We start from the raw sequence: 21,579 nt of genomic DNA on the forward strand, positions 1-21,579 counted from the left end.
TATTAAATGTGTAATAATAAAAAAGAAAAAATGAAGAATTTTTGATGCATATTCTGCTGAATAGATTATACACATGGATCCATTAAATTTCTCCCTTTAATTAAATAGTTTATTTGTATTATTCTATTTTCTGTTCCTAGTATTACACCACTATGGTAAGATGTGTATATATACATATATATATCTATATCTATCTATATATATATATATATGTTCGATCGAAACACAAAAGTGCATTATTTTTCCATTCTGAGCTTACCACTTCGATAATTTATTTTATAATTTTCGTTGAATATTTTTTTTTTTTTTCTTCCTTTTTTAAAAGGAATAGTACAAATAGAAAGCTTCTTTTATTGTTCTATTTATTCATAATATTTTTATATGTTATTTTATTTTTTTATGCAAAAAAAAAAAAAAATTAGAAAAAGTGTATAGAAGCAAAGTAACGTTTTAAATGATAACACATCAAGATGTAAAGTAGATTACTTTGCTTATCTGTATAAATGCTTGTAAACATATTTGCTTAGAAATATCTCTTTATTTTAGGGCACGCAGAAACTAATACAGAAATCCCTATTTTTTAGGAGTCGAACATACCTAATGAATAGATACCTAATAATGATTATTAGTATGTATGTACGCACGTATGTATGTATATATACGTACGTCATGATGTAGGCTTAATAGGGAAAAAAGATAAAATAAAACGAAATAAATGAACATACATAATAAATAAATATTTGGAAATATATTAATGAGATAGTTGATACAAGAAGCTAACTTGAATTATTTTGAATTACTGAAGACTCCACCACTAGCGATACAGAGGGATAGGCATACAGGAACAGCACGAAAATATATGTATATGCAAACGATTATACATATATATATAAATATATGTACACATACATATACAAGAACACCCATACATATATATACACATAGACACACATACGTACGCATAGACATATATACGTACACATAGACAAATATACGTACACATAGACATATATACGCATACACACTTTTGTCCGTGAACGAGTGCCTAGATACCGTTTTTCACCCGTCACAATTAACGAAACAGGTACTTAAAATTAAAGATTGGACTTAATTTAATCTAGCTTAACTTAACTTACTTTTTTTTTTTTTTTTTTTTTAATTTCCTCCATTACTGATATAAGCATTTGTTCGAATAAAATGAAACACATAGAAAACTATCCCTATGATGAAAATGGCAAAGCACAATATATAATAAACAGCAAAAAAAAAAATGTTAGTGCAAATAGTTCAAATAGTAATACCATTCATGAAAATTGTTCAAATGGAAAAAATAATAAATCTAATATTTTTAGGGATAATGGCAAAAGAAAAAATAAAAATGTCCTCGTAGGTAGTGCCTTAATAGCTGATAATCAAAATGAAAGAAGGAATGTTATTAATGAAAAAAGTAAAATGGAAAATAATACAATCAATGGGGAATCTACGCCATATATGCAGAAAAACAATTTAATTAACGAGGAGGAAAATGAACCGATCAGTAGACAGCTAAGTTTGGAGGGCCCACATAAATACAGCAGTACCATTAGCAGTAGCAGTAGCAGTAACAGTAACAGTAGCAGTAACAGTAACAGTAACAGTAACAGTAACAGTAGCAGTAACAGTAACAGTAACAGTAGCAGTAACAGTAACAGTAACAGTAGCAGTAACAGTAGCAGTAACAGTAGCAGTAACAGTAGCAGTAACAGTAACATCGGTTTGAATGTTTTACATAATGAGAAATTGAACGAGGTGGAGAAAAGGGCAGATGTATGCGAACTTACAATATTACGAAACCATGAAAATTTAAGTGAATATACAACAATAAATGTCAATGGAGGACTATACAACATGAATGCAGATCATTCCAACAATCTCATGCTAAACCATATCCTTAAGAAATCAAATGGAATAATCCATAAAAAAAAAAAAAAAAAAAAAAAATTTATTTCGGATGTAAATGTTTTAAATAATGAAGATGAAGAATATATGAGTTGTACTAACATTTCAGAGCACAGTAATATATCAAAAAATAGTGTTAATGCTAATTTGGATAGAAAAAAAAGCGAAATGGACTATAGCACACCGCGCATCTTAAATACACCAAACAATAGTAATATAAAGCGAATGCAAAAAATCCAGGTTGATGAAAATAAAGACAGTGGTAAGGATAATTTTTTTGAACTGACGAGAAAAATATATGAGGAAATTCCAAAATGCCATTTCGGACCTGAAAAAATTAATGAAAAATGGAGCGACCGAAGGAATCATAATGCCTTCAATAGCGGATGCACTCAAAATAGAGGAAAAAAGAAATCCACCACTGACAGTGGTAGTAACAGAAGTGGTAGTAACGGTAGCAGTAGGGGCAGTATTGGTAACAGCAGCGGAAGTGGAAGCCGCGTAAATTACTCTATAAAGAGAAATGCAAAAAACATGCTAATAAGCAACACAGAGGATATAATAATGTGCGTTGATAATGACGTTGCTGGGAAGGGAAGCTTAGGTGTAGTGAATAATGAGGTTGGCAGCACACAGAAGAATAAGTGTGGATTATCTGGAAGTGAAAATGCTAATAAAAATGAGAAGTATTACTTAAATCATGATGCTGAGGCAAAAAACAGTATAACCAATAATACGAATAATGACTATCTTTTTGCAACCACAAATAACTTTAGTGATGCCATGAACATATATATCTGCTCAAATAACAGCATTACAACATATAATAGTAACGTGAACTTTAATGGTAATGCTAGTGATGCCCCATATGAGAATATGCAAACCTTTTATAGAGAAGAAGAACCCCTTTCTAGTTACAGTAGAGACAGAATAAATAATCCTAGTGAGTCTGTCTATAATTCTACTAGTAATATAAATGATAAGAGCAAAGATATTAATTACCCAAATCTGAGTAGAGATAAAACAACTAGAACTCCACTGCCCATATGGCAAATGAACTCTGAGTACAATAACAAATTCAATGATATTAAATGCAATAATTTTCAGTCGTTTAGTAGTTCAAATACTTTTAAAAAATGCAAATCGGATTTATTACAGGTAGGAAATTTACACGTACCTAATCAGTGTAACGTTCAATACAGCGATAATATGAGAACTCAAATTAATCAAAACAATTCTAGAGAAATGGAAACGCAAAAAATGAATGACCATATCGAAACAAAAACAGACAGGGAGAGATACTATATATCAAAACATAATTGTTCAAACAGTACAAAAATAAGAAGGTTAAAAGAATTTGAAAATTTACTTTTCGAATTAAATGGAATGAAAACGAACTTGAGTATACATAACGACGTTTATAAAAAGTACATGAATGATGTATTTAAGAACGATAATTTTGTTATTAACACCTCAATGGTTAGGAGTAATGAAGATAAAATTGTTGACACAACGTTAGAACGTACTAATGAGGAGAATAACGTAAATGGACGAATAAATAAAGCAGGAAATAACTATGCAAAGTGCGAATATGATTGGGTACAAAACTTTTTACATGATGATACAAATAGCACAGAAGATATGAACAAAAAAAAAAATTTCAGAAAAAACAGCAATAATGCATATGAAGTGAATTGTACAAATGATGCAAAAGATGCTGATAATATAAATCAAGAAAATTCGAAGATTTGTTCACCTAATTTTAGTGGCATACTAAAGGGTAACAGTGTCATTGATACAAATGAAAAAAAAGACATGAAAAATAAAAAAAAAAACAATACAACAAATGGGGAGGGTGTTACATTAACTAAATTGGAAAATCAAGATAACATAAATTATATGAATAAGGTTATCAATAAATACATAAAGCATTCAAATGATTTTAACAATATGAACAGCATGAAAAATATAAGCGTACATGTACACAATTCCGAAGGTGTTATTATAGGATTACTGGATGACAAAATTGATGCTGTTAGTGTGAAAAACCATGTAAATAATCATTACAATGGAGAACATATTTTCAACGTGAATGAAAACTGTAACTCGTATGATTCGTCCAACAACTGTTACAATAATAATACTCCTTCCTATGTAAAAAATGAAAATAAAGAGAGTAAGAAAAATGATAAAAGTGAAAAAACAAATTCGAGCACACGAATTGAAGGAGAAAAAACACCTTTCCATTATCATGAGGAATGGATGAAATTAGTAAAGAGAGAAAAAACAAAAAGTGCAACTAACCACCAAATTATATATAGAAACGAATATTATAACAGCAGTGAGGGAAATGATAAGAACAACTATATGGGTTATGATAAAAAAGGCAGCTATTCATTTTTTTTACACGATGAGGAAAAAAAAAAGGCATCGCTAAATTATGATTATAACAGCCCTACATTGGAGTGCAAGTGGAGTGGAAGTTTACAAGAAACGAAGAAAAGAAATAATGATTGGAAAAAAACAAGCGCGGATATAGGCCCTAAAACGAACAAAGAATTAGGTCCCCAAATCAGCGCAGAATTAGATCCCCAAACCAGCGCAGAATTAGATCCCCAAACTAGCGCAGAATTAAGTCTCAAAACAAGCGCAGAATTAAGTCTCAAAACAAATGCGGATATATGCCCAAATAATGGTGATAACAACGATGATAATTATAACAGTCTCACGGGCATTTATGGAAATAACTATATAACAACTGAGAATAAGCATGATAAGGGGGATTTAATTGACTTCAGTTCAGGGAATAACTTGACAAAAGGAGAGGACACAAGAATAGCAGGTGAATTGGTAAGAACAAAAAATAGGGAAAACTGTGGAAATTGTTCAAATTATTCAAATTTTTCAAATTATTTAAATTGTTCAAATTTTTCAAATTATTTAAATTGTTCAAATTGTTCAAATTGTTCAAACTGTTCAAATTGTCCAAATTGTTCAAATTGTTCAAACTGTTCAAATTGTCCAAATTGTTCAAATTGTCCAAATTGTTCAAATTGTTCAAACTGTTCAAATTGTCCAAATTGTTCAAATTGTCCAAATTGTTCAAATTGTTCAAATTGTTCAAATTGTTCAAGTTATTCAAAATATTCAAGATATTCAAATTATTCAAACTGTTTATTTACAAATTATGGAGGTACCCATATTATGCTAGAACAACAATGTAATGACAAAAAATACATCAGAAATGATTTATATCCTGTAAATATCTCTTTTGAGAAAAACAAAAAAGAGAAATCAACCCCGTCTAGTGAGGTAACTTATTACAGTACCAATAACAGTAGCAATAATAGTAATGCCACCACTGCTACTACTTCCACCACCGCTACTACTTCCACCAATTCTCCTACTACCACCAATGCTCCTACTATCACCAATGCTCCTACTACCACCAATGCTCCTACTACCACCAATGCTCCTACTATCACCAATGCTCCTACTACCACCACTGCTATCACTACTTCCACTTCTAACAACAACTGTAATAGGATGGACGTTGGAAAAATCATGTGCAAGAACGAAAATTCTAATTTTTATATTAATGGAAATTACAATAATAACGAAGAGGGACATGGGAAAAATGCAGGTAGTGCAACGAAGTGGACACATAATATTAATACACTTGGAGGAGGTGTTAATTTTAGTAAATGTAATGAACTACAGAATGACGAAATACACTTTAAAAAAAAAAGGAGTGAAGAAAGGATAAGTAAAAATATAGGTGATCAATTAAGTAGTAGCATTAATTCAGATAGTGAGTTGAACGTGTGCGCGAGAGGCGACAACATGGAGTTTTTCGACAATTATAATGGTAATAATAGTGGTAGTATTAGCACTACTGGTATATTTGGTAGTAGCAATAATAGAAACAGAAGCAGTAACATCAACAGGAACAGCAGTAGTAATGGTAATAGTAATGGCAGTAATAATGACAGTAGTAATGACAGTAGTAATGGCAGTAATAATGACAGAAATAATGACAGTAATAATGACAGTAATAATGACAGAAATAATGACAGTAATAATGACAGAAATAATGACAGTAATAATGACAGAAATAATGACAGAAATAATGACAGAAATAATGACAGTAATAATGACAGAAATAATGACAGAAATAATGACAGTAATAATGACAGAAATAATGACAGTAGTAATAGCGCCCTTGGTGCTTATAACACGAACGGTGAGCGCACATACCTCTGTACGAACTTTAATAAGTACAACACTACTGATGGAGGGAATGGTGCCAGTCATGAAAATAATACATTTAATCAACGAGAAATCGATAATAATAGTAATGATGTTAAGAATAATGCAAAATATTCCTTTGGGGATGGTAGCAGTATCAACGGGGTATATAACGCCTTTACAATAAAGCATAAGGAGAATAAAAATTTTAACTGTACTGCTAATGAGGTTGAAAATTCGAAAAATATGAACAGTGCAGGTAAAAATATACCAATTTATCAGAATTCTTTAATTATTAAGAGGGATAGTTATTATGACAGTGCAAATAGACCAAATATTGATAGTGAAAAATGCGCTGATGAGGTAATCGGGTACTATAGTAAAGGAGGAAGTACAGGTAAAGTTTTCACTTCAATTAACAGAGTAGAGAAAAACATGAATATCTCAAATTTTGGAAAAAATTATGACAAAACGGATGAAAGTAATTGGAGCAATAACATACACACGAATGTGAATGTAAATGTAAATGTAAATACGAAGAACACTAACGAGTGTTGCAAAAATGAGGATGATTGGGAAGAGGAGGAGGAACATGATGAAGAAGAAGACACAGTAGCAGCAGAAGCAGCAATAGCAGTAGTGGAAAAAAAATTAACAGCAATTGGGGGCACAGGTAAAATTTTTGATTTGAAAAATGACTACAAGTGGAACTACGAACGTTTAATATATCCTGAACATATAAATTTTAAAAGGGCTTTTTTCTTTAACTTTAAAAAGGACATATATATTTATGGGGCCAAAAAGAATAATTTTATTATTCCAGATAAAATCTTTAAAATATGTAATAACGAAATTGCCGTAATAAATACTAGTGGGGCAACACCTCAGTTATATATTAGAATTTATCTTGTACATGATATATATGAAAATTCGCTAAGTGATATTAAATCGTACAAATATAATAAAGACAAAGCGAGTGAAGAATTGAATCCTACCTACTGTAATAATATATATAATTTTAAACATAAAAATTATAGCACATTATATGAGCAAAATGACTATCTCAAGGATTATACTACATATAATAGAAGTATATTTAAAGGGGATAGAAAGAACGAAAGTGTAGAGAACAAATGTGTATACATTTTGGGATGCAAAGAAAAACGAGTACTTGACTTATATAGAATATATAAACTCGATTTAAGTAACTTTGAGTGGGAAGAAATTAAAATTACATACAATAGATTATTAAATGTGTCAAGAGAAGATTTCTCCATAATTTTTATTAATAACTCCTTGTATATATATGGTGGTGTCATATTGAAAAAAAATAAGTGGGTAAGTTGTGATGAATTCTGGAAATGCAATTTGAAAAAAAGAAAATGGAAAATGCTTACGCTAAGGGAAAAAGGGGGAATGAAGAAGCAGGAAAAGCAGGAAATGCAGGAAATGCAGGAAATGCAGGAAATGCAGGAAATGCAGGAAATGCAGGAAAAGCAGGAAAAGCAGGAAAAGCAGGAACAGAAGGAACAGCAGGAAAAGCAGGAAAAAACATACGATTTGTATTATGACACTAACTTGTCATCCCCACTCAATCATTTTATAAGTTTAAACAATTCGGGTAATAATCTCGGTGGAAGTACTAAATTGGACGAACATAATAAAACTGGCAGTAATTATCATGCTGATAGATGTGATGAAAATGAGTGTAATGATACTGCTAAAGGGGGAAGTGTTAATCAGACATGTAGGAAGGACCAAAAAGAAAGTATAAAGAGCAACAACGATGGAATGACAAAAGATGGTAAGGATGAAAATTCATCCATATTAATGAATGTTCGCTTTGTAGAAAGATATCCATCCAGCAGAGCATGCCATTTGTGTGTTTTCTATCAAAATAAGATTTACATTCATGGAGGTACTAATTTAACAGAAGAAATGGACGATTTTTATTTCTTTGATATGGGAAAAAAAAAATGGTTTGAAATAATTCAGGATGGACAAATCTATCCTTCCAAAAGATATGGTCATTCTGGGTATATCATAAAAAATAAATTATATATATATGGTGGGTTTACGAAATATCTCAGCTGTAATGTTGTATATAATGACTTTTTTGAATATGATTTTGAAAAAAACACGTGGAAACAAATATTTACAGTGGATGATTTATGCTATTTAAAAAGTGAACTAAAGAATGAACAACAAATTTTTTCCCGATTCCTACAATTACTCGTGTTAAAAAATTTTTATAAAAATAAATTATTAAATCGTCTAAACTCCAGGAAGAAATATAATGACATAAAAAAAACTCTCCCTACTGATGATGAAAATATTAAAAGGGACACTTCCACCAATTTTAGTAACGATAAAGACGCAAAAGTAAATTTAGGCAATCATGAAAGAGAATATGTTCAAGTGCAAAAAAAAGAAATACTGAAAAAAGAAAGAGACTACAGTAGAAAAGAAATCTATCAACAGAAAAACAACTTCGAAATGTATATACACCATAAGTATGACAGCACGTTCGTCGAATGTAAAAATTTGCCTCTTATGGAGAAAAATAATACTACCATTAGCAGCAGCATTAACGGTATTTCTGAATCGGGCTTTTTCGACCATTCTAATTGTACCACTGATGGAAATATATTAAATGGGGGTAATAATATTTTCAAAGAAAAGGAACAAGTAAAATTAAAACTTTACGATAATTTTTTGTCCATAAAAAATTTAGGCTACTGTGATGATATAATAATGCCTTATAACATCTTCAGAAATAAGTGCCTTTATTATGACAGTTCATTATACTTGATTGGTGGATGCGGTATTGACAATAATTTGCACAAAAACACAATCATTAATATAGATAACTTTATCTATTATGATAACTTTTTTAAAATTAAAATAGACAATTCGTACACAGATTTTATGCTGCATTATTTATTTTATATGGATGCATTTTTTTTTGAATTTATTGAAAAGGTGAGAATTGCCACGTTTAAATATTCAGGACTGGATCAAAAAAATGAGTGGGCGTGTTACACAAACGATGAGGAGGAATATGAAGACGATAAAAATGTAGATAAAAATGAAGATAAAAATGTAGATAAAAATGAAGATAAAAATGTAGATAAAAATGAAGATAAAAATGTAGATAAAAATGAAGATAAAAATGAAGATAAAAATGCAGATAAAAAGGAAGATAAAAATGAAGATAAAAATGCAGATAAAAAGGAAGATAAAAATGTAGATAAAAATGCAGATAAAAAGGAAGATAAAAATGCAGATAAAAAGGACGACGAAAATCAGGAGTTATACACAGTGCACAATTTAACACAGAATGATGCAACTTTAAAAAAGTATGATTTGTTCAGAAATAATTCTCAAACAGAAAAGGACACCACTTTTTTCGATGACATACGCTCAAATATAAAAATGATTGATGACGAATTAAATGATATTATGTTTATGAATATTACACCAGAAAAAGAAAAAGATAATAGGGAAAACTTTTTTAATAAGGGAAACGACCAAAATATTAGAAAAATAAAAGAATATGTCTCTAATAATAACATGCACAAGTCAGCAAATAAAAAGTTGGGGAATATATTTTTATTGGCTCAAAATAAAAAAATATGTGAATTGTTAATATTTTTATTTGACTTATATGACAACGTATATTGCAGGGGTAAAAAGGTGCAAAAGGTCGTAAAAATTAATAAAAAAAAAGATGATATTATAAGCATTCAAAATAAAAATAGTTTGCGCGATAATTTATTCGAAAAAAAAGGCACAGAACAAAACAAGCACATTCCTTCGTATTATTTGCTCACAAGTAAAAGTGAAATAAAGACAAAAATAAGTGACACTGCATTTTCAAAAGTAGAACAAAATGGGAACAAGCCTTTTCAATTTCAGTCTAGTGAGATGGATCTTCACAAGGAAAAAAATAATGCATTTCAGAGGTATGGAGTAGGTGAAAAAAACATTGGTAGTAGTAGCAATAGCGGAAGTAGTAGAAGTCGTAACAATAGCAGCAATCGTAGCAGTCGCAGCAATCATAGCAACCGTAGAAGTTGTGAACACGATGGCAAGGAACTACTCAAAAATACTCTTGATGATGCCACGATAAAGCAGCACAGTGAAGACAAAAGGTATGAAAATGAAAATGAAAATAAAAATGACAATGTACATACGAACGCTAATTTACGTAATTATGTACAAGGTAATAAAGAATATATGTATATAAACGTACACAGTGAAAACATACGAAATAATAGTGTAAATTATTGTGGTAATACCTATAATGAAAAAGATGATGAGCTTTTTCGTGAATTCAAAAAAGAGAACAATAAAATAAATTGCAACAGTGTTTGCAGTGGGAAATTTTATATCCATGATGGCAGTTATATCGATGATGGTAGTTATAAGAACAGTGTCAACTATAACCATAACAACTGCACCCAGAAAAACCCCATTTCTTATGATACTAATGGGGAAATTCATTTCAGAGAAAACTTTAGGAACAATTACAAGAGAGAAAAGGATGACATTCCATATGAAAGCCCCTTAGTTTTTAATAACAGCATAACAAGAGAAAAGAGATGTATGCAAAATTGCAATATTGTTGGTTTAAATGATGAAACAGAGGGCCTGAATATTATTCCGAAAAATGTAAATTTTGGATCTGAAATAGGGAGCAGTTACAACGATAAAAAGGATAATGACGCGAATAATAATAACAGCAATTATAACAATGTTTGTAATAATAGTTTTTATACCAGTAGTGTTCATAACAGCAGTGTTCATAACAGCAGTGTTCATAACAGCAGTGTTCATAACAGCAGTGATCATAATAGCAGTGGGCATAATAGCAGTGGTCATAGCAGCAATAGTCATAACAGCAATGGTCATAATAGCTGTGTACACAGTAGTAGTGTCGATAACACCATTTATAACAATTTTCATATAAAAAATGCAAATTTTGATTATTACTGTAATAATCAAGGGGACAGCTTAAACAAAAGGAATAAAAACGACTGCTCTTACCACTATAACAGCTCCAATGTAGAAGATGAAATAATTGCGAATGCAGAAAAGATGAATAATATAGATTTTTATAACTACTATGAAAATAGTTTTAGAACTGAGGAATACTTGAGTACAAGCCAAATGCATTTAAATATGGAAAAGTCCATAATATACAATTATTTAGAAAATTTTAATGAATTAAATGATGAAAAATATGCAGTTAAAATGAAAATAAGAAAAAATGATATCTATAAATTGATTTATACATATACAAAAAGTGTAGAGATACAAAATAATATATATTTAAGAAAAATTGAAAAATTAGAAGAACAAGTTAGGGACCTCTTGGAAGAGAATAATCCCATAGACAAATATGATAAAATAATGGAAAAAGAAGAAGAGGAAGAAAATGAAAAAAAAAAAAAAAAATGGAATATTACATATTTAATGAAATAAATTTTGAAAAATTAAAAAATGAACACATTTATTTAAGAAAAAAATTACAATATTTTTATCATATAACAAATATATATGGCATCAAAATACAAAAACAAGATCTATATATACACATTCTTGAAAATAAATATGAATATTTAATGAACTGTTTATTGAAATTAAAATATGTTTTATTAAAAGCAGGTATAAATGATGATATTAGTAAGTTTTTTTATGAAGATAATTTTTTTGTTCATGAAAAAAATAACAATAATTCATATAATGATGGTAACAACAATGTTATGTGTACTAATGAATATATTTGGGGCAATACTACTACTCATCAAGTAAACTGCAGGAGTTACCTTTGAACATGCGTTCAATATAATGTTCATTTGGGGATGCTTTTTTGCGCTTATCTTTTATGCATCCTATTCATATGCAATATATGAGTAGCGAAATATGCGCACAATATATACGCAACTGCGCATACAGACTTACGCGCGTACTCCATATATCCATAACTGCACGAATGAACTTCTGTGTATACTAGTAGCTCATACTGTACTGTAAAATGAACACGTTCATGTCGAAAAACTTTAGTAAATCAAGCATTCAACGGGACACCAACCCAAAAAAAGGGGGGAAGGCAAACCAAATTAAAATAAACATAAAAATATATATAACACGGAAGATAAAGATTTTTCCACTAATTTATAGTCATCCAAAATTTCATATTTAGGAATCATTGATATTTTAAGAAATATGTCTATAGCATTTTTATGCATACATACGTATATAAGTACATAGGCACATACATTCATTTACACCCTTTTGTTAAAATGTTCCTGACAATTCAAAATATTTTGAATATTTAAATTTTATGGAGGAATACTGTGTAATAATTAACCGCTGATTAAAAATGAATCATTTTTTTTTTTTTTTTTTTTTTTTTCTCATTTTTGTTTTTCCTCTTTTAAATAGTTTAAATGTCTATGCAGAAAAAATATTAAGAGAGATGTAGTCATTTAGCGGAAGCTTTTTAAAATAGTACATTCAAATAAATATTTATGCACCCTCATATGTTTATATTACATTTTTGTATATATTTACATTTTTGTATATGTTTGCATTTATGCTTATGTTTACATTTATGCCTATGTTTACATTAATGCTTACTTTTACATTTTATCTATATTTGCACGTTGTTAAATGTTACCACAAATTTATTTCTAGTAACACGTATTACTTTTGCTTTACATTTCCATATTTTTTATAACTACATTGTGATTTCATTTAAAGGTCAGAATATTTTGTTTTATATGATACTCGCCATTTTTGTTATTTCCCAAACATATCGTATCGTAATAGTAAAAGAAACGGTTAATTCATGTGAGTGGAACACGTTTCTTTTATTGGTACTTGTTACTTAGCGCGAAGATAATTTTGTGTCTTTATCATTCCATTGTTTCAATTAGATGAGGCTTGTGTGTGTATATATACACTTAAATACATTTACGTTTATGTATTTACGTATACTTCGTTTAACAGTTATGTAACCCTTATAATGACTCATTATTTTTTCTCCAAGTGTTGAATATATTTTTTTTTTTTTTTCATGTTCTACGTTATGTATACATATGCACATATACATACAAATATCCATATACATACACGTATTTTCTAGGATATGTGGGCTTAACCTTTTTATCCTTATTACAAACTCTTATACGACATAAACGAAACAGTGCTAAGACCAGGAAAGAGTAAACATTGTTATTCTCGTATTTAAAATTTTTAAATAAAAATTAAAAGTTATATATAAAGTTAAAAAAAATATACATATATATTTCATATTTTAATAAAAAGTCTTAAATTAACGAAGAAATAAACACATAACGTATTGCGGAAAACGAATACACACAGTCTCTTTATTCTTAAAAAGTAAATTTTCGTTTTTAAAAGGGGAAAACATGTTTAAGTAGGTATGTACATATATATATATATATATATATATATATATATATGTACGCTCTGCACGCATATCTGGGGACATATTTTCACAAAATGGAAAAATAAGGACGTTTAAAATTTTCAGGCATGAACAGTTAATTATAAGATACAACATTATGACAGCAAATTTTTTGCACCGAAATAATTTTCAGGTTTTATAAAATTATATCATTTGATGAATTATGACATAATATTCTTTATAAAATTCATTTTCTTTCTAATTCTTTGTTCATCCGTATAATGCCTGTAAATAAGTAGATTGTAGAATATGGAACAAGTACAAAATTGGGTGAAGGTTAAGCATGTTGTTTTATTTTGTTTTGTTTCGTTTTATTCGGTCTTATATCTTTCTTTAATTTGCCCTTCTTTGTTTTACGTGCATTTATTTGTTATTTTATTATTTTTCTATTTTATTTTGTATTGTATTGTATTGTATTGTTTTAACATTATTTTTTTTTTTTTTTAACGTAGAATAAGTAGCTTTGTAATCATGGATCCACAAGAAAGGAATTTTTTTCCATTTTTCCTTTTCAGTATTATTTAAGAGTTCTTTCAAATTGTGCTATAAAAATGTATATACAAAAAAAAAAAAAAAAAAAAAAAAAAAAATGAAATGCAGATAGAAATACAGATATATATTTATAGATCCCGTTTTACTTTAAGATATTATGTAATAATATTACAAAAAAATATAAAAAAAAAGGAGAACAAGTTTATTTTACTTTATTTAATTTTTAACCTTTCCAATAATACTTAAGTCGCTTTGTAGCAGGCACAGGGAACATAAAAAACTAAGCTTTTTTTTTTCCTGTAGTGAAAAGAAAATTATAGTTGGAGTGATAGTTGAAGATGAAAATAAATACATGGAGTATTGGAGTTTAATTTATTCTTATATTTACGAGGTCGGTGTAGCGCTGACTGCATTTAGGTGTTATTTCCTATAACATTTTCGAAATTAAAAGGGATGAGAGAGAAAAAAAAAAAAAAAATAAAACAAATGATATTTAATATATATATATAGTTCACGCACGAACTTTACTGGAATGTAGGGAATATATTCTGTTGTATCTTTCCATAGCGTTTTGTTCTGTTTGCTTATAATATTTTTTAAGCTTTTATGTGACTGAACGTTTGAGGTACTTTTTCTGGATGTCCTTTCTGCATACTCGTAACAGAAGTTGTCATGGTTCACCCTGAATATAAAATTGTTAGAAATTAGTATTGAAAAAAAAAAAACAAATAATTAAAATTAAATAAAAATGAGTTTTTTCGTTTTTTTTTCTTTTTCATTTTTTACTCATTTTCTCCTTCAAATAATATGTAGCGTTCAGAATTTGGTTCTTCCATTATTTAAAAAAAAAATTATACGTCGTTATTACTTTACGTAATAACAAAGCAATAACAGGTTTGTTCTGCTTTTGTTCCTTTGTTTCCGTCAAAATTTTTTTCTTTTCTTGTGATATAAAAAATTGTGTAATTTTACTTGCTCTTTTTTTGTTATATTATTTATATATATATAAAATATTGTAACAAAAATTAAATTAGGGTAAAAACTTTATGGTGTTTTATGAACAAAATTTTATTTTTTGTTCAGGCGAAAATAGACAAAAAAAAAAAAAAAAAATTAAACCTTAATTTAAGTGTTAATTTGTTATGTGGATTAAATTAAGCCAAAACAAATTATGAAGGAGCATTGTATATGTATATATATATACATATATATACACATGCATACATAAATTTATGTATATATATGTATATCCGTAAAAAGGCGAACAATGACGCATTTTTAAAACAAAATTACTCTTATATTCTTTCTTTTGCAACATTATGGGACATGTACCTTTCAACACATGACAATACAAAAAAATGGGAGCCTATTACTGCTCTATAAATTATTTCCTTAAAAAATGATATCTCCTGAATGTGTTAACAAACACGTATTCACTGTACATATAAAAAAAGCATAAACGCATTTATACACAAAAGCATATACATATATATATAAATAAACATCACTTTTAATTTTAATTTTAAATTAAATATACAAGCTTTGTGCTTATTTGTTCTTGAGCGGGGAGGAAGGAGATTTAATATCACCCTGCACAGTTCATAAATTATTGATTGAAAATATATGAACAGGTCATACAAATATGCGATTTTTCCTTAACAAGTAATAAGAATTATAACTATTTCCTCAATACAAGGAACACAAACAAAGTGATACAAACGTGTATATTGTCACCTAAAACGTAAGAAAAGTTTGCATGAAGACATATGTAAGTATGTACATATGTAAGTATGTACATATGTAAATATGTACGTATATATGTATGTACGCAAACATTCACTCGTATGTGGTTCGTTCGAAGTCCGCGGTTAAAATATGTCTGGGGAGTTTGTAAATTGCCTATTTTTTTTGACGACCCAATATTTGTTATTAAATAAATACATGTCCTTATCTTTATAAATTGGATCCTTGTTTTTATAAAACCATTTTGGCTGATAAGAATTTTTTTCTCCGTACATTTTTGAATTTTTTCTTTGTTTATTTTCAAGTCTTTGTTTTTCATTCATAGCAACTTCAATATTTCCATTTTCATAATTTCGTTGATCTGGTCTAAATCTGCTGTCTGTGCAGGCAATTGCTGCACCATTTAACCTGTCATATTCAGGTGTTATTTCATTTAATTCCACAGTCATATTATTAAATCCGTAATACTGATCACTATGTTTTGGTCTTTTTTGTGCTTTCCATACACATACGCCATTTAAATTTTCCATATTATTTTCATAAAATTGCCAATCGAAATTATTTATAAATTCATTTAATGTATTTCGATTAAAATGTTTTAAATTTTCTGTTCCATCCTCATTAAAGAAGTATGTACTATATTCTTGCCTTTTCATATTTTTTACATAGGCTATGTAAATTTCTTGTGACCATTTTCCGTATATATAAAAAATAGCATTTTTAAATCTATCACATACTATTCCTCTTACTTTGTGTATTTCTTTATCAAACCATCCTTTTCTTATATAACAAACAATTGAAAAATCACCATTATTATGATTTCTAATTAGTATATTCCCATGTAATTCCACCCATAATTTTCCAAATATTATGTTGTGAATTATCATGTTAGCTCTTTGATATGTATAATGTTCATGTCCATATTCAATTTTGTCTTCCTTTTTGCTGCTCTTTATATTTCTCCCTTGCTCTGTTTTTAAGTAATTACAATTTTCTGTTCCCCATTTATCCGTATTGTCATCTTCGAGAACTTCAATATTTTCATTACTTTTCAAATTATTTAAATGATTATTTTTTTTTATTTTATTATCGTCCATATTGATGTATGCTCGATATTCACTGTCTACTCTCCTCATAGAGTCTGCTCCTTTTTTATTTTCTCCTAAAAAAACAAAAGATTCTTGAGTGTCACAATTAGGTGTAGAATTATTATTACCATTATGGAGAGTGCTATGTGTAACACTAATATCGTTTTCCATTTTAGAGTAATCCTTGGTTCTTTTCTCATTTTCATCTATGTGTGCTTCATTACCATCACCATATTCGTCAACAATGTCATATTTTTTTCTATTTTTTACCTCGCTTCGACTGTTCGTGGTATCTTTTTCATTTTGCGTACTTCCGCTTACAGTTACGCTTCCAATTCCAATTCCTGTTCTACTCCCACTCTCACTCGAAGCGCTTTTCTTCTTATACTTGAGTATAAGATGACTTGCCCCGGGTATATTTACCTCCACTGATTTTCCTAAAATTTGTACGTTAACAATTATACTAGCAAAGTTCTCCATATATTCATTATGACAATGATATGCAGTAATAGGAGGATGATGAACAACCTGCTCTGATATGAAATAGAATTTTCGATGAGTCAATTCATACGTTTCACCTAATAATGGATTGAATGGTTTAAACGTTCGACCAATTACAGATGCGTATGGAGATATAGTAAAAGCTGTTACAAATGCTAGTCTGCTTGTACTTTCTACTTCATTCGATGCATATTTTAATAAATAAATATACTGAAAATCTTCAGCTAGTCTTTGAAGAAATGAAGAGGGTTCATTCAAATATATTGGCATACCTATACGAGAGAGATCTTTGCCTATACAATCTTTTAGTAATGACCACATACTTATTTTTATATCCGTTCTAGGACTTGGTAATTTTTTTCTTCTTTTAATTGTTTTATCTGTATAAATATCTATTTTCCTAAAATTTAACGATTTGACATTTTTCGCCTTGCATAAAGAAATTAACATATAGCCTTCATCTTCATAATTACAACAGTCACCCGAACTGCTATCTGATTCATCCACGTTTTTTTCAAAACTGTCTTTTTGTGTTTCGCTTTCTTTCCCTTCAGTGGGGTGTTCACCAGGCGCATTCTTCTGCTCATCCCTCAACTTATCCATTTTCTCACCCATCTGTTCATCCATTTTCTTATCCGTCTGCTCATCCATTTTCCCATTCATCTGTTCATCCCTTTTCCTATTTCCCTTTGCCTGATTTTGGTTCTGCTTCTCTTCCTCCCTCAGAGATCCTTTTTCACCTTCCCCTACATTTTCCCCTTTTGTAATTTTTTCGCCTTTTTCACCTTTTCCAATATTTGCAATATTTGCAATATTTGCAATTTTTCCCTTTGAGTGTTCATTGTACAGTTTTTCCCCAGATGAACACCCGTCCATACTTTTGTACGAATAATTTTTCTGGTAAAATTGAAGGGGTTCATTGGTACAGGTGGTCTTCATCGATTTTAGTAACTCCTTGTCGTTGTGATTTGTGAATTGCAAAGATTGATCTGAGTTGTTCTTTCGTTCCTTTGTCTTGTTTTTATGTAATGAGTTTTTCTTTTTTGCTGGCTCTTCATTAGTAGACAAGCAAAAGGAAGACCTAGCAGATTTATTCTCATCACTTGAACCACTAGAATCATTTTGTTTTTCATCACAAATGAACTGGTCATCACAATCAAAAAACAAATCATCATCTTCTTCACTTTCTTGATTATTACAATACAAGTTAAATTTTTCATATTTATTTTTTACTTTGACATTTAACTGATTGAGTGTTTTTTTATCTTGTGATTTTTCAAGAAAATAATTTTGTTTCGCTAACAATTTTAATGACTTGTTCATACATTTTGATTGAATATTTTCTTCTTTTAATAACATTTCTGTACAATTAATGTACTTTTCTATTACTGAATCGATACAGTATATCGAATTGGAAAGATGAAATAGGAGAGCACCTAAATGTTCATAATTAATTTTATAATTTGGATCTGATTTTATTTTATTTACAACTTGTTTGGCTTCATTATACTCTGAATTTTTTATTAAATCTCTTGTAATTTCTTTTAATGATACAATATTTTCCATTAAACAGAGTGTTGGACTTTTATCTTCAAAATCAGTAGAGCTTATGAATAATTCATCTAAATTAATTTTGTTAGTACCACTTAATCTTGAGAAGTTTTTTTCTGATTGATCAAGGGATGTACAAGAGGTTCGTCTATCCACTTTTTCCATCTTCTCCTGATCTTCCTCGATACAACCAGAATTGTGCTCACTGTGCAAATTAGAATTATCACTATTGTTACGGTTAATATTGTTATGACTGTTTTGATCATCTTCCTTATGGCTACTAATCCTGTTACTACCACTTGCATTCCTAGCCTTTACATTGGTAACTTCCCCGATGGTCTTACTTTTGCTAAAATCGTTTGTGCTCTTTATGAGTTTTCTCAAAAATTCCGAGTTTGTGGATGTATTAAATGTATTGACATTTATAAATGCTTTTTTATTATAATTCCCATGTAAATAATTTAACTGAGCCTTTTTAAATGATATATACCACTTATGTTTATCTTCTGGATAATCCGCTTTTAAATATAATATCCCTTGTTCACTTGTATCTATTTCAAAATGTAATGGATCATCAGGACATACTCTGATTTTACAGTGTGATAATACAAACGTTTCTTTTGTAGGGGAATATTTATCGATGGAGTACCTTAGAATTCCATTTTCTAATACAAAATATCTTGGTCTATAGCTTCCTATAATGTTTGTCCATTTGTTTAACCATCCTTCATGTATTATTCTTTTATCTCTATTATACCTTTTTGTTTTTTCTTCATAATATTTTCTGTCTCTACTGCTATTAGCATTCTGTAAATTCTGCACGGTATGCAAGCTGTTCAAGTTGTGCACGTTCTGCACACTATGAGCATTACTATTGTTTATGGTATTATCGGACGAGTTACTATTAAGGGAATTTTTTTTTTCACTGAATAGTCTTAAATTTAAATATTTCCCTCCCAACATTGTTTTTGCTCGAGCTTGTTCATTATTTTTTGTTTCTCAGAATTGGCAAGAAACAAAAAAATATATATATACACATATATATACACATATATATATATATATATATATATATATGTGTATATATATGTGTATATATACGTATACTTATATTTCTGTGTTTGGGGGGATACGTTTCTAGGTTTGTGCATTCGTGCCTTTTGTGTGTAAATAAATTTAAGTCTTTCTTCGTGCAAACAAATTTAAGCCTTTCTTCGTGTAAACAAATTTAAGCCTTTCTTCGTGTAAACAAATTTAAGCCTTTCTTCGTGTAAACAAATTTAAGCCTTATTGTGTGCAAAAAAATTTAAACCTTTCTTTGGGTAAATAATTTTGCACCTTATTGTGTGCAAATAAATCTGCACCTTTCTTTGTGTAAATAAATATACGCCCTTTTGTGCGCACTTCTATTCATAATTCATTCTTCTATATATTCGTGTACTTATATAATGGCAAACGCTTCACATGAATCATCCCAAAAAAAAAGAAGCCTAGACATATAAACTTCTCAAAATCTAGGAACCTTATTGATAAAACAAATTAAATGCCTCTTTTTGCCAGAGACTGAAACAAAAAGATTTACAATCCATTCTAGTATAGACTTCTAAATTTCAACAGCAGTCTTTCTTATCAGAGCATATTTAACAAAAACAGTATGACGTTTGGATCGTTTATGTAATTTCAAACGAAAAAAAAAAAAAAAAAAAAAGGGGCAAAAAAGGGCAGGAAAAATAAAATGTTATATGTAAAATGTACAATGGATTCGAAAAAAGAAGAGAAGGGGAAACGGAAAAAAAACCGTTTAAGATAGTGAGTAAATGAAAAGTGGAAGTATAAAATAGATAAATCAAAAAATACATAAAAATGCATGAAATAAAGTGAAATTAAATATAGGTAATAATATTTAACGCTCAGTAAAGCATATAAGAATAAGTGTATCAAAAACTAAAAAGCATACATAAAGGGCAAAAAAAATTAGTAAGGAAATATAACACATATGCAGAAGTTCACGTACAAATGTATAAATACATACGTACATATACAAATATATACATACATAAACAAATATAAACGTACATGTACAAATATATACGTACATACATATACAAATATATACGTACATACATATACAAATATATACGTACATACATACACAAATATATACGTACATACATATATGAATATATACATACGTACATACATGAATATATACATATATATGTATATTTTGTTTATATTACTGTGTGTGATGAGAAAAAAAAAAAAAATATATATAAATTAGACTTTTTTTTAATTTTACCATTGTATTAGCATGCACTATCGTAAACAATACTTGAGCTGTACGGAAAAATATGAAACTTTACAGCATATAGGTACAAGTGATAAAAGAAAAAAAAAAAATCTTAAATGAAATAAAGAAGCTAAACTGATTGAAGAGGCTAAATGCATTTAATGAATTAAGCAAAAGTAAACTCCTTTATGAGCAATGACTAATTTAACGAATGTCAGCAAAGGTAAATT

The 21,579-nt window shown here is 28.9% G+C and overlaps 3 protein-coding genes across 3 annotated transcripts; 1 reads left to right on the forward strand and 2 right to left on the reverse strand.

Moving 5' to 3' along the window:
• Positions 1-1,197: 1,197 nt before the first annotated feature.
• MKS88_002914 (uncharacterized protein) lies at positions 1,198-11,673 on the forward strand (the record flags this gene model as incomplete). Its single annotated transcript, XM_067215963.1, has 1 exon — positions 1,198-11,673. One exon carries the CDS (start codon positions 1,198-1,200, stop codon positions 11,671-11,673), a length of 10,476 nt encoding a protein of 3,491 aa, XP_067073490.1.
• Positions 11,674-13,845: 2,172 nt separating this feature from the next.
• On the reverse strand, positions 13,846-15,012 carry MKS88_002915 (uncharacterized protein; the record flags this gene model as incomplete). Its single annotated transcript, XM_067215964.1, has 6 exons — positions 13,846-13,909; positions 14,133-14,227; positions 14,405-14,473; positions 14,565-14,603; positions 14,705-14,858; positions 14,963-15,012. The coding sequence occupies 6 exons, from the start codon at positions 15,010-15,012 to the stop codon at positions 13,846-13,848; spliced, it is 471 nt and encodes a 156-aa protein (XP_067073491.1).
• Positions 15,013-16,044: 1,032 nt separating this feature from the next.
• MKS88_002916 (oxysterol-binding protein) lies at positions 16,045-20,022 on the reverse strand (the record flags this gene model as incomplete). The annotated part of the gene is made up of 1 exon (XM_067215965.1): positions 16,045-20,022. One exon carries the CDS (start codon positions 20,020-20,022, stop codon positions 16,045-16,047), a length of 3,978 nt encoding a protein of 1,325 aa, XP_067073492.1.
• Positions 20,023-21,579: the final 1,557 nt, after the last annotated feature.

Source organism: Plasmodium brasilianum, chromosome 9, assembly GCF_023973825.1.
Source record: "Plasmodium brasilianum strain Bolivian I chromosome 9, whole genome shotgun sequence".
Classification (NCBI taxonomy): Eukaryota; Apicomplexa; class Aconoidasida; order Haemosporida; family Plasmodiidae; genus Plasmodium; species Plasmodium brasilianum.